This window comes from Rousettus aegyptiacus, unplaced genomic scaffold (genome assembly GCF_014176215.1).
Source record: "Rousettus aegyptiacus isolate mRouAeg1 unplaced genomic scaffold, mRouAeg1.p scaffold_m13_p_9, whole genome shotgun sequence".
In the NCBI taxonomy this organism is placed as follows: domain Eukaryota; kingdom Metazoa; phylum Chordata; class Mammalia; order Chiroptera; family Pteropodidae; genus Rousettus; species Rousettus aegyptiacus.
In genome coordinates, this window is record NW_023416312.1 from 33,118,028 (window position 1) to 33,136,321 (window position 18,294).

General features: G+C 34.9%; 1 protein-coding gene across 5 annotated transcripts in view; it reads left to right on the top strand.

Annotated features, from left to right (window-relative positions):
- MAGED1 (MAGE family member D1) overlaps positions 1 to 18,294 on the top strand; it is a 52,837-nt gene that overhangs the window by 15,370 nt on the left and 19,173 nt on the right. Inside the window, exons 1-2 of one of the 5 annotated variants that reach the window (XM_016135623.2) lie at positions 1,663 to 1,783; positions 4,261 to 4,372. The exons of 1 other annotated variant lie outside the window; for it this stretch is intronic. In XM_016135623.2, coding sequence (XP_015991109.1) covers positions 4,285 to 4,372 — 88 coding nt within the window. In that variant the 5' untranslated portion in view covers positions 1,663 to 1,783; positions 4,261 to 4,284. Of the gene's footprint in view, positions 1 to 1,662; positions 1,784 to 4,260; positions 4,373 to 18,294 lie in introns of those variants that run through there. 3 more of the 5 variants (XM_016135625.2, XM_016135624.2, XM_016135626.2) reach the window with 3 other exon arrangements.

The following is an 18,294-nucleotide window of genomic DNA, read 5'->3' on the forward strand; positions in this document are numbered from 1 at the left end:
TTTTAATATGTAAGTACTTTTGAAGTTATTAAAGAAAGGAAATTGCCTTTACTTGGAAATGCCAACAGAAGTTAATAAAAGAGCCTACAGGGTGGTGATATTTCAGTTAGTTGACCATAGCCCAGGATTTGGTCTTCAGCATTTATGAAATGCTGAAATGAAGTTTGATGACAAACAAGTACAAATTATTATATTGAGACTAAAGTAGACATAGAGATAAAAACACACATCCTTCATCATATATCCAAAGTCCCATATGCCATGTAAGGTAACATATTCACAGGATCAGGACCTAGTATATGTATTAGTATAATATGTTTTTTTCCAGTGACTAGAATACTCAGGGCCTCTCTACAGGACATGTCAGTTCCGGTACTGGGGTACTTGGGAAGTGAAACCGAGAAAACAGTGTATTGCTTACTGTGAACATGGAATCAAAGCAAGGAAGGTAGAGAATCTTACAAACATGGAGTCTTTTGTGCAGATATGAGTTATTTGATGAATGCATTTGGATAGTCTGCCCTCTTTTCATCACACCCAAGCAGTGTGTGAGGCAGGCAGCTAGATGTAGTGAGAAAATATTGACCTTTGTAGACAGTCGACAGGGATTTGAATCCTACTTCTTTGTGCATTGATCGACTTTAGGCAAGTTAGTTCTTGAGAGTTTCATTTTTCTCACTGGTGAAATAGAATCATGACACTATTGATTTAAAAGAAATATATCCTTTCAAAATATTTGTTATATAGTAAATCCAAGAGAATCGTGGGTTTATATTTGTTTATCCATGCCTGTGGGTGAAGAGGAAACTGTCAATGATCCTGTCCTAATTTGTCAAAATGATCTTAGAAGTATTAATCTGTTTCCAGATATAGAGATGACAATTGAAAATTTGTCACCGGATGTATTAACTTCCTTTTGTCGTAGCAATAAATTATGACAAACATAGATAATAAATACAGATTTATTGTCTTACAATTCTGGAGGTCAGCAGTCCTAAAATCAAGTTGTTGGCTCCCTCCAGAGGCTGTAAGGGAAAATGTTTCCTTACTTTTTCCAGCTTTTAGAGGCTGCCTGTATTCTTTAGTTCATGGTCCTTTTTTCCATCTTCAGATCCAACAGTATATATAGCATGTTAAACTCTTTGACTCTGACCTTCTTTCATTGTCATGTTTCCTCCTCTGACACTGATCCTCCTCCTTCCTTCTTATAAGGGCTCTTGTAATTACATTCAGTCCATTATGATAATCCAGGATGATTAACCCATCTCTAGATCCTTAATCATATATACAAAGTCCCATTTGCCATGTAAGGTAACATATTCACAAGATCAGGACCTAGAAATCTTGGGATGGCCATTATCTGTCTACCACACAAGGTTAATGAATTACCAAGTAAGATACCTGATTAGTATTACACATTTCTTTTATATGTCATTTTCATAGAACAAAGCATCTGTTTCCGAAGTTATAGGAGTCTCACAAAATGCCTTTTTTAAAATAATACTTCCAAGGAAAGATATATATATATATATATATTAACAGTGAGTGAGTGGAACCAGTTGATAACAGTTATGAATATTCCTAAGTCTCCATATTGTAAAAGAGAACCATATTGACATCTTTATTAAAATTATCAATTTAACATCTTTTAAATTTAGATTATTTGAAGTAATGGGGAAGCAAAATCGGCTCCGCCCCTCCATTGCTGCAGGGAAGAAAATATAGAGCCTTCACATCTTTTTAAGTTTCCTTTTGTTGATTGTGGAGATCTGCATTTATAAAGGTAGGCTCTGGAATTTCATTATCTATTTTTAAAGAAAAAACAGTTCTGGAGCTCAGTTTTGCTTGTAGAAATGGAAAAAGGGCTGAAAATGACTTTTTTATTTTCAGTGAAATTTTGTATTTTGTGCCTTGTACAGCAGTTGTTAAGATGAGGTTTGTTTACTTTTACAAGGCCCTGACACCTGCTTGCTGAACAAGAGCAGTTTTTCTTTTACACTTTTTTTGTACCTTACACATTTTTATCTCTTTGTCCTGTACCCTAATGATTTCCTTTGACCTGTCTTAAATTTTAACAAATTATTTTCTTTTTTATTGATGTAACATAGGTTAATAATATTATATAAGTTTCAGGTATATTATATTATAATTAGCTATCAGTGCACACTATCATGCTCACTACCAAAATGCTAGGTTTCTATCTGTCATCATACATTTGACCCCCTTTACCTATTTCACCTTCCTCCTCCCCCACCCCCTTTGCATCTTTTAACTTCCAATCTGTTCTCTGTATTTATGAGTTTGTTTTTGTTTTGTTTGTTCTTTGTTATTTAGATTCCACATTTCCACATATGAGTGAAATAATACAATTGTCCTTTTCTATCTGACTTATTTCACTTAGCATAATAATCTCAAGATCCATCCATGTTGTCTCTGTGAGGGCTAAAAAACAATTAATATTTTCCTCTCACCTTCTAAGTTCTAGCTGGGCTAATAATCAAATTAACTGATTGATTAACAAGAGAAAATAAAAATTTTAATGCATGCACATGTGGAATTCACATATGCATGAAAATTCCAAACACAGTGAGGCAACATTGGGTCTAGCTGACATTTGGACAAAGGAGAAAAGGGGGAAATAGGGGAGGTCTTAGAGTTCAGAATTGCGAGCAGGTGATTTACAGGTAGTTGAGGAAGAGGGGAACACACATGGCAGACAAGTTCTTGATAGGCAACTCAGGAGCAACGGAACACAGGGTATCTAGCTGAAGCTTCGCTATTTACCAGGCCACTGGCTGAAGCTTCACTATTTACCATACTTAATTCAGATCAGGCTAAGGCAACATCCTAATACTCCCTTCCTGAAGCAGGTTTTTCTTGGACAGAAATGGGGAGGGTGAAAGGTTCCTTCTGAGTCTTGTCTCTTAATAAACAGATTAAAAATCAGTATCCCGAAAAAGGCAACTTCATGGTGGCAAAACTTTGGTTTCCTTCATCACAAATGGCAATATTTCACCTTTTTTATGGTTTAAATTGATAGCTTTTTATCCCTTTTCATTTGAGATACTGTATTTTATTCTAAAAGTTTGATCAGGTTTAATTATGGTATACTATTTGTTTTGGTTTCCTGCTGTTTGGAAATATCTTCAGGTGTGTTATTGATTTCTTTATCCATAGTAAAATAGTTATAGTTTGTGTTTGCTAACCCCAGGGTTTGAAGTCTTTTCTGTTATCAGCTGATCCTGCTGATTTGCTTCTTTATCTAATTCAAAGCTCAAGGATCCCGGGGCAAGTTATGTAATTCAACCTGAGTTGCAAAATGACCTGCTTTCCATCCATTGTAACCCTGAGATGGGTAGCCCTTTAGGGATACAATCTTATCATAGAGAGGGTCTCCTGTTGGTTTTCCTATTCTGTGTTTTTCTGGGCTTTTTAATCTCTATCTCCTTTGCTTTTCAAAGCAACCAAAATGAAACTTATTTGGGGGGGGGGGGGGAGGGGTGGAAGGGAGAATGGACAAATGTGCTCAGGGCAGAAATTTGCCTCCCAGCTTATTTACTTCTTTAGGATCCCCTTATCCCATGGTGTTGCCCTGCCTGATGTTTCCATATTTTTATTGTGCTGTTCTTTTATTCATTCTATGTAGATGCTACTTCTTTTTCATCAGGATTTTTTAAAGTTGTTTTCAGCATGAGAGTTTGTCCAAACAACCTGATGGGCAATTACCAGAACTAGAAAAATTTCCTATAACTCTTTGCTACATTTTCTTTGACATTAGATTTAGGCTCAGAAATTCTTATTACTTTTGGGATTTTATTTCCTTTATTTTATAGTGGAAACATCTAGTGCTCAGAAAAGTAAAGATACTTGTCCAAGGCTACATACGAATAAGTAATAATATTGAGACTTGAGCTCTATTCAACTCTGAAACCTTTGTGCTTAACTGGTCTAATGCACTGTATCCTTTGGATCCCACTGTAAAAGTTCCTGAATTGTGGGACATCTTTCTTCTAAGAAGAGAGTAAATGACTCATTGTATTTTCTTTATCAGGTTTTATTCCTCAAGGCCGACATTCTCCCTACCTCTGGGAAATACATGCATTTCTATGCCTCTTTCACAAGGCCCTTGCCTGTTCCTAAGATATCCTAATAAATAAGAGACCTCCTTTCAACACCCTCCCTCTACCTTTCAGAACAGAATTTATGGACATTCAGTACCCTAGCTCTAACCACAAAGTTTCATTTCTGTTTCAACTGCAGAATTTTCTACCTCAAAAGACCAAAATGAATTCCCAGCTGAGTTTGGACAGAACTAAGGACAGAGGGATCCAGGAAGAAATCTTAGGTGAGAGAAGGAGGGAGAATGAAACAGGTAGGGGCTTACGAACTTTACAGCTTTGTTAGATACTGTTAGGCAGTTTTGAAATATTGGTCGATGAATGTGCACAAGGCACCTTACATGGTAGAAGACACAGGAGCTTTGGACCCAGACACATGAGTTGACTCTCAGTTCCCCTACTTACTAACTCTAAAATATTTGATAAGTCAGTTTCCCTCTTTGACCATCAATTTCTTTATGTATACAATTGGAATAATAATACCTATCTCTCAAGGTTTCTATGTGAAATATAGATAATGTATTTCAGTGAAGTGTTTATGTTTGGTACATGCTCACTAAATAGTTGTCATAGTTGTTAATCATTGTTGTTGCAACTGTAGGGGCAGAAAAAATTTCCCTTCTTCCTTTCTATGTCCTTTGGCTGCTCAATTTAATAATTAAATTGATGTAAGATCAGATTAACAGGAGAAAAACTAATTTAATTTTGTATATACAAGAACCACATCAAAATATAAGACTCAAAGAAGTGACCAGAGCAGAAAGCTTTAAGAAGCTTTTATAACTTTTAGACAAAGAAAAGGTAAATTTGTGAAGAATTGACAAGGCAGACAGGTTTGAGCTGGGGGCAATAAATGGTAAAAAATTAACAAGGTTTGTTTATACAGGCTTCTCTGCCCTAAATTCCCTATCTCTGGTGATAAGGATGCCTTCTACCTTTCCGTTACAGGGAGGTACTTGTCACATGGGAGATTTATCTCCTGCTTTCAGAGGGACAAAGAGGATCAGAGTATCCCTTTTTTTACCCACTGTTTCTCAAGTACCTTTATTTCAAAATAGTCTTCCAGTGTATCATATTTTTGGGTGACATTCTGAACCCCTATACCCCTCTCAAATTCGTCTGGTGGGTGCCATAACATCAGGCAAGAAAGAGTTCTTTCTTTTCCTGTTTTCTTTGTGGTCATCTTTTATTTGCATGTCAAGTTACTTCTCCCTTCTCTAATGCTTCCCCTTTTGTAGTACCCTACAAATGAATCACTTGCTTTCTACCTTTCAAATCCTTGCTTTTTGCCTAGTTCCACATATTCAACACCTCCTTTGTTCAGATAATTTCCCCATTTCCCTACTCAGTTGAATCTCTTTCATTGTCTCTGCATTGATCTCCAAACAAACCAGTCATCCTCATATCACTGTTTCTCCTAGTCCATTTCTCCCTCTGTTGGGAAGTCAGCTAAAAATACAACAAAGCCATCAAGTTATTGGGTCTTAGCAGGCCTTAATTTCCTGATTAATTTTCTTTCTACCTTATATTGGCAGCTTCTTTTATTCAAGTAAAAGTTATATATTTCTTTATTATTTTAGACTTTGTGTATGGTTATATTTTGTATTATGAAAGTAGAGACATGCTCGTGAAAAATTTGGAAAACAAAACTATAAGGAAGGAAATAAAAATCTATTTCATTACCTAGAGATAATTACTATTAACTGATATATACAGTTTTGTATCTTGCTATATTAGTTTGCCAGTCCTGCCATAACAAGGTACCACAGACTAGGTAGAAAGAGGAAATTATTAATTCTACTAGGTGGGATGAAAGGTATGTACATGTTGTCAGTGTTAACTGCTGGTGCTGAGGAATAGAAGAGAGTCATTCCAAGCAGTAGTGATATGAGCAAAGAGACATTATATGAAATAATTTAGTGTTTACAGTAATTTTATGGTATGTTCAAGCAGTTTAGTATAGTTGGAACATAGAGAGTGAGAGAGGATGTAATGAGAAGGAGATAGTGGCCAGATCATGCAGACCCTTAAATGCTATACTAAGAACAGTGGGGAGATATTTGGGGATTTTAATCAAGGGATTAACAGGATCACATTTGCATTTTAGAAATATTAAGTGGATGAGAGTATGTTGGATAGACTGAGGACAGGGCTGGGTACAGAGAGATTAAATCAGAGGCTATTGAAAAAGAGGAGAGATGTTGAAGCCTAAGTCAAAACAGTGGGAATGAAAAGAGAATATATATATATATGAGAATATATATATATATATATATATATATATATATATATATGAGAAATTAAGAACTCAGTCACTAAGTAGACATAGGGGCTGATGGAGAAGAATGAATCCAGGATGTTCCTCCGTTTTCTTTCTGCTTTGGTTGGTTGAGAAGATATAAAAGCCATTTCATGAGCCGGAGAACTCAGAATAAGGAGCAGGTTTGAGGGGGAAAATGATGAGTTTAATTTTGAATGTACAGATCCTGAAGCACCTTTGGAATGTCCAAGAATTATCCAGTAGGCAGTCAAGAATTTATTCTGCAGCTGTGAAGTAAGTAGAGTTACAGATAGATTTGGAAGTCATCAAGTATAGAGGTGGTTTTAATTAAAGTACGAATGAGATTGCCCTAGAAGAGTGTGTGGAGCGAGGACAAAAAAAAAAGAAGGTAGGCAACATCCAGGGCAGAATCTCAGAAACAGGTATTTTAAGGAAGAGCAAAGAAAGCTGAGAATGAGCAGCAGGAGAGGTTGGAAGGGAACCAGATGAAATACTACATTCTAACTGTGCCCTCTCTGGCCATCTGAGTTTTCTTATCCAGAATGAATGTCCTCTCTCTTGTCTTCGGTCTTCCTTGTTCCTGACTATTTTGGACCCATAATTTCCATTTTTACTGTACTTGTGGGACCGGAGCTACTAGGTTTCCTGGCAGTCACCTCTCAAGTGTAAAACTCTTCTTTGATTATTGCTACTATTTAAGAGCAACTTAGAACATACCCTACCAAATGTTGAAAAAGAATAAAAAGCAAACATTGGGGGCCCTTAATTCTCTATATATGTGTGCCCCCACCTCTTTTGATTTATTCTGTTAGCCATTTTAATTTCAGTAAATCCAAGTTCTCATTGTATCCTTTTCCTTTATAATTAAATAGCTCCCTTTATAATAAGAATATGTTTTATTTCGTATTTTTATTATAGTAAGTATAATATATGGATATAATATATTCTGTATTATAGTAAGAACTATATTTGGATTAAAAACCAAATAGTAACAAAAAATCGCAGTATTTACCTTTACCCCTTCTCATCCACCAGGGTCAAATACCTGAAGTAGCCAACTTTGAAATATATTAGCTGTTTCTTTTGGTTATCTCAGTAATTCTAAACAATATAGCTCTACTATTATTTCTTGAGTTACTAATTTCAGAATTAGCTGTTGATTTCTCTTTATGGTAGATTAAGATTAAACTCTCATATTTTCTCTCCTACTTCCCTTCCTCATGTTTCTAATATAGTTATAGCATATATTTTGGTTAATGGTAATGTTTATATTCTTGTGACTTCTCGTGATTGTGCAAACATTGTTTACTACAGAGACAAGTAGTGAACTGTGATTACACTTCTTTCCTTGTACAAATTGCTTTCATTTCTAGAGTTAATAATTGCTTTTAATCTGCATATTTTTATACTTATCCTTTCCATGAGATATACCATGTTTTTTTTTGAAACATGCTCAAGTAAGTCAGACTATTTTCTGGAAGTCCCCTTTCTAGAGCATTCTCTTCTGTTCCAATCTTGACTAACCCTGACTCCTGGAAGCTTTTATATTTCCATTTTATCACTGATATTCTGAAATTCCATGATGTTGTCTGGATATTTGTATGTCTGTTGTGCCAGACACTTGGTAGACTCTTTCATTTTGCATGCTCTTGTACTTAGGCTCTGGAAAATTTTATTATTTCTTTAATAATTTTCCAGCTTCATAAGGACATATTTTCATCTATTTTATTTATTTATGTGTGCCCAGTGCCTAGAATAATGCCTGATACATGATAGGCACTTTTTATTTGTTGAATAAATTTATTACTATTTACATTTAAAATAATGCCAATAAACCCATCATCCAGGACAAGAAATAAAACATTAACAGTACCTTAGTCCCTTCTTCTCCAATCACACCCTTCTGTCTGCCTCGACCTAGAGATAACACTACCCTGACTTCTGATTAACAATCCCCTTGGTTTTCTTATGGTTTTATCACCTATATGTGTGTCCTTAAACAATATGTTATTTAGTTTTGAAAAAATTGAAAAGCAATCACGAATTTAGTTGTATGAGAAAAAGGTAGTATTGTCCCTATTAGATAAAGTCCTCCAAGAAAACAGAGATTATGAGTCAAAGAGTGACTTCAGCTTCCATAAGAATTTAGTAAAGCCATTTCTGGGAAAATTAGTGTATGCAATCATAAAATTTAGTGTTACTCATGAAAGTCCTATGTCCATCTAATTTTTCTATTGTAGGTAATTTTTTCCTTCTGTCTATAAGCTTGTAAGATGTTTTCTTTATTCTTTGAGTTCAGGAATCCGTTCAGGGTATGCCTAAGTGTCTTAGAATGTAACCTCCATGAAGGCAGGGATTGTTGATTGTTGTTCACTAATATATCTCAAGTGCCTAAAACAGTGCCAGGCACATAATAGGTCCTCATTAAGTGTACTGATTAAATTTATGAATAGAAGCATAAATTAACAAATGGATAAATTAATCAGTCAATGAATCAATCTTGTCCAAAATTCAGAGGGCCCACTCTTTAGTTCGGGATAATTTTCTTCTATCATTTTTTAAATATTGCTTCCTTTCCCTCTGTTTCTTTTCTCCTTTAACACCCCATCCACCCAAACCATATTAACATGGTAGGTCCCCTGGAACTACCTAAATATATTAACTAGTCCCTTATTGAATCGATTGCTTTATAATTATTATTATTATTATTACTTTTTGCTCAGTGCTTTCATATAAATCTTACACTTGATTTTCTAGTCCATTAATTCAAAGCTCATCAAGGACCTTCATCTTTCATTCTATTTTTTAATTGGGTTTTTTAAGCTTTGAGCTCCAGAAAGTTTTTGTTGTGTCTGTACTGTACTTGACTTTCTTTAGGTCTTCTTACTTTTCACTCAGGTTTTCATATATCTTGTCCAGTAGTATTGTTTCATTTCTCTTTGACTTCTGAGATATTGTTTGTTTATACTTTTGTTTTTATGTATGATCACTTTGTGAGCCTTGATGTAGGTTTAAAAAAGTATATTTGGGTCAGTACCGCTAGAACAGTAAATATGTGTAGTATAAAAAGTATTCCTATGCAAAAAAGATTACCTGCAAAGCTGAATCATCACATTGCTTTATTTCCAGAGAATGGTTGTCATTTCTTTACAACAGTGATTGTCCTATGGTAAAACTATGACAATTCCAATGTTTGGGACTATTTAATTTGGACACAAACTATACTCTGAAATGGTGTTCTTTCACTGAGAACAGACAAAGTATTTAAGTTTGTATGGAAGGGTTCCAAAGCTAGCACAAAGATAGCTAGCAAAAAGAAAGAGAGCAAGAATGACTGTTAGATCTAAATTTCCAGAGAACTTGTTTTAACAAGAACAGCCTATCAGACTAAATTTTAGTTTTTTATTCAAAGGGGTTTTTCTGCCTCTCAAAAAATGATTCACTTATGTGTCTTTCTTTAATAAGGCTTCCATACATCTGGATGAATATCTAAACCCTTTTCTAATATTCCATATAAAGGTTTGCCACCCCATCCCATGAAAGAGCTCTTTTAGTTATGCCCTCCTAGGACTTAGCAGTACAGCCAAAGAAGACATATCCAACTAGTGTCTACTCCCCACCATCTTGAATAATTAGGTAGCACCACCATATTATGATAACTCTACCCCTTAAACATTTGGACTGCCTAATCCAGGGGAAACCAGGAGTCTAGGTGTGGTAGACATACAATTTCCTTATTTAGACCTACTCTTAATTACTGCCAAGTGTTTGTCTCAAGTGTTAATCAATACAAAATTTTACATAGAAAGTTCTCTGTATTAAAATTCATATAAAGCCAGTAAAGAGAATTTACATGATATCAATGGTCTACATAGTGTAGTAATTGTAAGAGATCAACATGTATCACTTATCTTCTTTGCTTAGGTTCAGAACTAATTGAAATATGAATTTAAGAATCAGCTAGATGGAGATCAGAATATTATTATCATTAGTAAATAAATATGATTTGAGAAGATCATTTTAGTGTGGACTTCCTAATACTGGACTACAGAATTAGGGAGACTTACTCAGACAATTGCAAACAGTGCTGAAAAAACACAAGACTCCAGGCCAAAATTAGGCCCCCTATTGCATGGCAAGAAGCCAGTCAGAAATTATGTTTTCTATAGGCATACAGAACCCTGAGAGAAGAGCAGAAGGCAAGAGATTAAGCCAAGCACACTCAGATATTTCTCTCAAACATAATAATCATATAACTCATTCCTCCCTCTGTGAGAAGAAAAGCAGGAGTGTTAGTCTAGTCAAAGTTCTTCCACATGGAAATATGAGAAGTCAAGATTAAGGGTTCCTTCTAACACAGCTCAGTGGTATATTCAGTATTGCCATTTGTTTGAACCTGTCTATCTCTTCAGGGCCAAAAATATCACAATTTTGGTGCAACAAAAAAAGCTACTAGGATATTTTAGGAAAACTTAAGTATAGTGCAAATAGCTTAACTGCATAGTATCATATTAAAGACATATCAATGGAATATTTAAAACTCTCATCTAAATGCTATAACAAAACATGAAGAAATGCTTCTTAAAGGCAAATGTATGAAAAGAAATACATTCAGAACTATCTACCAAGTGGTAACACTACATATTGTATGTACCTTTTGTGTATGATGTTTCTTTACTGGCTTTACTTAGAGCTTTGAAATAAGGCTTCAAGAAAGACATTTCTCCATTAATCTGGGTTCATGTAATATCCATATATTGAGAAAGTGTGGGGATGAGGGTGGAGGTGGGAGAAAAGAGGAGAAAGAAAGGGACAAAAGAGAGACAAAATGAGGAGATGTCAAGGGATGGGAACCATGTGTAAAATCGTAGATTATCTGGGCCATGTGTTTGATACAAAGAAGGAGAAAGTATTGAGAGTATTGACAGCAGGGGTGATGTGTGCAAAGTATGTATGATGATGGTGACAATGCGGACAATGTGAGTAATGGCATAGAATGGTATGAAGTCATTGTGAAAATGAAGCAAGGCAATGTAAATGATAGTGACAGTATAAGATCAGAATGTGTGTGATAATGGTGGCATGGACACAGTGTGTGTCATACTGTGGAAGATGAGAATTGTGCATATGTGTGTGTGGTTGTGTGGGAGAGTGGGAAGGGAGAGAGAATAGTGAGAAAGAACACATTGATAATGATACACTGGGATCACTATGCATGTGAAAATATGGATGGGGCATTTCAAGTAATAATAGGAGGATGTAGACATAGGTGGAATGGGGAAAGTGTAATGTGGTGATGGAAGATAAGTATGTGGTGTAAGTGATAAAGTTATAAAGTTAGTGTGTTTGTGCGTGTGTGATACTGGGGGAAGTAAGAAGTGTATGTATTTGTGGAGGCAGATAGGTACAGTGAGAATGTATGATAATGGGGGAATGGAAAAATGCATGATAATTTGGAGTGTGGAAATCATGAGTATATGAATGGGATTGTTGAATAAAGTGTATGATATGGAAAATACAGAGTTTCAAAGTGTCAGTGAGGAATAGGAAGTGTATGTGTGCGAAAGTGGAGATGATGTGGATGTCAATTCTGAGTCTGTATAATATGGAGATGGCATAAGCGTACGGGAAAGAAGTTTTAGAGGATGTTGAAGATTTTATAGTGGGGATGTGAACTGTATATATGATAGTGGATATGGGCAGACATTGTCATAATGTAGGGATGAAGTTAATGTAGTTGTGACCATGGGTAATGGAGATGGTGTATGTGATAATGGGGGTTGGTTAGAGCTAATTGTATTTGACGGTGAGTATCATGATATCGTATGGACTTTGTGTGTATAATAGTACAGGATAAGATGGCATGTGCAGAAATGGAAATAATAGAGACAGTGTATGTGTCAGAGGGATAGTTTGGAGAATTAGGAAAGTGCAGGGAAATCATAAGTCATAAATCATAGTCATTATCATATAAGTCGATAAGTCATAGAAGGAATTATGTATGAATGAGAGTGTATTAAAGACTGTGTGTGTGAGAGAGAGAGGGAGAGAGAGAGAGCGAGAGAGTGCGAGAGAGAGAGAGAAAGAAAGAGAGAGAAGAGCAGGGGTGAAGGGAGGGAGGGAAAGGAGAGAGATTTCCTATATTGTGATGGGCATTTGGAATTGTATTTGGCTATGAGTAATAGATCTGAAAATGAGTTGCTTAAAATGATGAGGGGATATCTTTATCTTACCTAAAACAAATCCAAATTCAAGACCTTCATGATTTCATCAATGTCTCGGGCCCCTCATATATATTTTTGGTTCCATGATCCTTAGTATGTGACTCCCATCTCTCAGGTGCTTCAGGGTTTCAGGATGCCTACTGCAACTCTAGCCATCATTTCTGCATTCCAGGTAGGAAGATGAGGAAGAGGAGAGGGCAAAATACCTTGTCAGTAGAATTAGTTTCCTTGATATGGAGCTTTCCGCAAAATCTTACCAAATAATTCTCACCTACATCCATTAGATAGAACTGTGACGCATGGCCACCATTATCTACAAGGGTGTCTGCAAAATGCAAATTTACAGTTGGGAACATTGTCACCCATAATAAAAATCAAGATTTATTTAGTAGGGAAGAAGAGATGTTTCATGGGTTACAGCCAGTAGAGAAGGAGAAGTTGAAGATATAGGAGAGGGTATAATTAATAGATCAGAATCCCAGAGGTGGCAGATACAGACAGGATTCAGGGTGCAGGGCCACTCTATGACTGGCACAGTTTGAGATGCTGAGGATATCATGGTAAGCAAAAACAGACATGTTTTCTTTACATTCAAGGAGGTTGCTGTCTTGTGAAGATGACAGATATTAATTACATACCCAAATATTTGTGAAGTTGACCCTGTCATAAGTACTGTGGAGGGTAAGTAAATGTTTCTCTGAATAGGTTTAAAGAGGATTTGATCTTTTCAGGAAGGTCAAGTAAGGAGGAAGTGATGATTGAGCTGAGACCAGAAGGCAGATTCAGAAATAACTGGTTGATGGATGGATGGATGATTAGGATGGAGGAAAAGTGTTCCCGGAAGAGGAAACAGAATGAACAAAGTCATTTATGCTCTGTTTTTACATTTTATTTTATGTTTATTTCATGTAGCATATTTGCTTTTTTCATGTCTTCAAGTTCAGTAATCTTTACTAGTTAATTTCATCCATGTATTTTTCAGATATTATGATTTTTGTCACTAGATATATGATTTGCACCTTACTAAATATATCTAATTTCTCTACTTAACATGACCATTCTTCTAGCTTTTGGACATATGTAACAGAGTTATAATAAATTTTTAAATGTACTTGCCTGCTAAATATAACATTTATGTAAATTTAGTTTGTATTGATTGATTTTTCTCCACATGATGGATAACTTTTTTCCACTTCTTCACATGCCTAATTATTTTTTTATCAGATGCCAGGCATTATGAACTTTACCTTTTGGTAAAATTTTGGTAAATTTGTACCTTTTGGTGCTAGATATTTTTGTATTATTACACATCTCCTTGAGCTTTATTATGAAATACAGTTATTTGGAAGCAGTTAAATCTTTTTCAAGTCTTGCTTGTAAGATTCAGTAGGCAGGACCTCTTTTTTTGGTATTCTGTTCACTGAACACTAGCCACCTTGGTCTTTCAGCCTCTTGTCTATGACATCTCAACTGGGCTCTGACTGTATTCTACCTTATTGCACCACATATTGTAAACTTCCAAGTAGAAAAGGCTCACCTCATTTCCCCATCTCTCAGGGATCACTATTCTTCATGGCCTGATGTTCATGTCCAGTGTTTTGAAACCCATTATTCCATATTTTTGTCCCACCTTTTTAGTGTCTTTTTTTCAGATTGGAACATAAATCCAGTCCCTGACTTGCCTTTTAAGAAGCTATATGGTGGAGACTTATATAATTTCTTCCCTTTTCTTTTTCCTTTTCTCTCTTCCTCCTCTCTTTTTTGAGCTGGTCGTTTTCTTCAGCTGCCAAGTATCAGATATAAATAACAGCTGTACTTTTTATCAGATGAGGCTAAAGAGTCTGAACAAGAACAATAAATTCATTCAAAATCAGGGATTTGAGGAAGAATTTGGATCACAGGGAAAGTGACCACATATTCCAATGGTTGCTCTTCATGACTCCAAACTTAAAATTCTGAGTGTAAAGACAAGCTAAAGAGGCAAATTAGCCTCCCTTCAAAGGATAAATGTTTAAGACTTGGAATAGATACTCACAGAGTTGGCTCCCAGCCTTGGAACTTCCATGACTGTAGTATAAGAATAAGTGTGCTCTAATCTCAGACACTGTCCTACATGAGGATGAACAAATACATTGGACAGGCAGCCCATGGTGTGGGTTACATGTTCATAGCTTCAGCCCAGTTTCAGAGATTATAAATCACCAAAAAGGTCATGATGGTGAGAAAACATGTGCGAAGAACATTGAAGAGCCAAAAGATGTATTAATATCAGACAGCATTTTCAGTTGAAACATTATTTTAGATAAAAAGTTCATTATGTGATGTAAATAATATACAAATCATAATTTAACAGATGGGCAAGAAGAAATCATAGCATGATTATAACACCCTTTTCTAACTGAATGACAGAATAATTATATGAAATAATGGGTCCTTCTTGAAACTTCCACATATATATTATACACTGAGGCCCCAACATAAAGTATTATGGTGCCTCAAAACAAGCACTACAGAATTTTTAAATCCTCTTCTATGTTTTCTGGACTGGAGCTGGGCTTTAGCCAGGCTTCATATTTTTTTAACATTAGAGAATTTATCAAGTAGTAATTTATCAAGAAGTAAACCCTATGAATATAGTGATCATGGGTGATCTTTCAAACCAGAGTTCAAATGTTATTTAGTATAGTTGAATACACAGTGAAGAGAAGCCATAGGAATGTAGTCAGTGCAGAAAAGCCTTTAGAAGCAAGTCAAATCTGAGTGATCATCAGAAATTTCAATCTGAAAAGAAACTGTTGGATACCCAAAATGTGATAAAATACTTCCCTCTGTTCTTATCTTATGAATATTTTCCCAGTCTCTCTAAGTGATCCTCTGGATCCCTCCTCAAATGCCTTTGCAAGGGAGTTGCATGTCCCTGACCTTCAAGGGAGGAGAAAACACTCTTTCCCAAACCAAGGACTCACAAACACTACAAATTCTTCTCTAATTCTCTCTAGTCTCTATGTAAATTTGGCCTGAAAAGAAATGGAATGAGTAATCAATCAGTAAGTAGCATGACTAGTCAGCTGTCCCTGTGTAAGCCCTAAAGGACTGTGTTCAGAACTCCCTGGTGGCTCTCTTTAGAGTTCGAGGGTACTTGGAGAATATTTTTTTTAGCTATGTGTCTTTAACCAAAATTCTGGAGCCACTATAAAGTCTCTTTCAATATCATGTTAAATTTGTATTGTGTTTTCTTACTTCATACTGCAAAGAAAGCATGCTTCTGTCATTAAAAATATAAATCATTCAGATTTTATAATTCTCTACTTAGAACATAATCTTCAAAGGTAAATTACTGAGAAAGTATAGATATATTTTAGGTCCTAAAACCACATTTCCAAATTAACTTCCAGGAAGGTGAATATTTATTTGGCTTTTCGATAGAGAAAGACATCCCTAGCATTAAAAAGATGGAAGAAATGACACTGGAAAGAAAGTAATGGTTTACGTTGTTTGCCTATATCAAGAATTCGTAAACAAAATTAAGAAACAAGCCACAAATGAACAATATATTTGCAGCACATATGATAAACATAGGTTAATATCCTTAGTATTTAAAGAACTCTCACAGCAGAAGTACAAAAGACTAATAAACATAGGAAAGTACGCTCTCCTTCCTTAACCATGAAAGAAATATAATTTAAATCAATTAAATATCATTTTGTCTAGCAAACTAGAAAATATATTTTTAAAGCAGATGCTCAGTACTATCAAGGGTACGTGAGAACTCTTCTACATTACTGGTGTTGATAAAAATCTTTCTGGAAAGTATCTTGGTCTTATTGAATAATGGCTTTAAAATAGTTCATACCACTTTGACCTAGTAATTCCATTTCTAATTATATGCTATAAGGAAATAATTGGAGATAGGCATAGCAGTTTGTGGCAGGAAGGGGGGATCACAATGACAATCTAATGAACAATGGAAAATAAATGGAAATAATGTTTTTGTTAATTAGTTAAATAGGTAAAAATGTATCATGGGATATTACATAGTTATAAAAAATTTACAAAGCCTTTTTAATGTCATAGGATATGTTATGTCAAAATAATTGTGATGTAACATTATGTGCTAAAAACAGTTTCAGATAGCGTATATTAATTCTCATGGCACCCATGGGTAGGTGTATGCAATGTTGGAGTTGGTATGGACCATTTCCCCAATGTTTTTCAGATGATCTTTGTTTCACAAATGAAACAGAAAATTCCATAAGCTGAAGTATATAGTGATTTATCTAAATCCAGCTTCCTATCAGTTATAGTTATTGTTAATGCTTCATAGTTCTGAAATTAAGCAATTCATAAGTTTTATATTGATGCTGAACCTTGAGGACACATATGGAACTAAGTTATATTCCAGATATATGAGAACATTCAGATATACCTCTGAATTTTCCAGTGCAAATGACAGAGGTATATGATTCCAGAGGCAAATGATATCTAATGAGATATCAAACAAATATCTTTAAGCTATGGTTCGGAGGTGCTCCTTACAAGTGTCTTTATATTGTCTTTTCTGATAACCTTCTTATTAATGAAATGTTCATTTCTGTGGTGATGGGAGTGAAGAATTAATTGGAAGGGAATTGTGCAGTTTAAAGGAAGATGAAACCTAGTTAAGTCTATGCCAAATTAATTTGATGTAATCTTGAGATGTCACTTTGCCTGATGTCATGATGCAGATTGGCAACAAAAACTCACTAAAGTTTCTTAAAATTGTGCAAATCTGACTGGACTCAAATTTATGTATATTAGACTGAGATCCATTAGTCCTCCAATGTAGGTAATACATGTGTTTTTGCTCATCATTATTACTCCAGCAGTTATCACAATATATAGCATCTAGTAGGCATGCTTTAAAATTTATGTAAATGCATATATGTAAATAAAAGAGATAGAGTCAAGATAGCTCCAGTCCAGAAAACATAGAAGAGGGATTTAAAAATTCTGTAGTGCTTGTTTTGAGGCACCATAATACTTTATGTTGGGGCCTCAGTGTATAATATATATGTGGAAGTTTCAAGAAGGACCCATTATTTCATATAATTATTCTGTCATTCAGTTAGAAAAGGGTGTTATAATCATGCTATGATTTCTTCTTGCCCATCTGTTAAATTATGATTTGTATATTATTTACATCACATAATGAACTTTTTATCTAAAATAATGTTTCAACTGAAAATGCTGTCTGATATTAATACATCTTTTGTTTATTAATTATGTGCCATAATTTATTCCATCCTTTTATTTTTATCCTTGTTATATGTTTGTTTGAGAATTGCCTGTAGTTATTTAATAATAGAAAAATGTATTTCACAAATTTCCTTTGATCGAAGCATCCCGATTTTATCTATAAATGGAGTTTGGATTTCCTCTTTGAAGGAAAGCTTCTTTTATCCCCTACCAATGTGCTTCCTATTTTTCTCTAGTTCCTAAGTTTCTCTCCTGTATCATTTTTCTTCTACCTGAAGAAAATCTTTTAACACCTCTTACAGGGCAGATCTACTGGTGATGAATTTCTTCAGTTTTTATTTGAGAAGGTCTTTATTTGTCTTTCACTTTTAAAGAATATTTTTAGTAGACAGAAATCTAGGTCTGTAGTCTTTTTCTTTTAGCATTTTAAATGTTT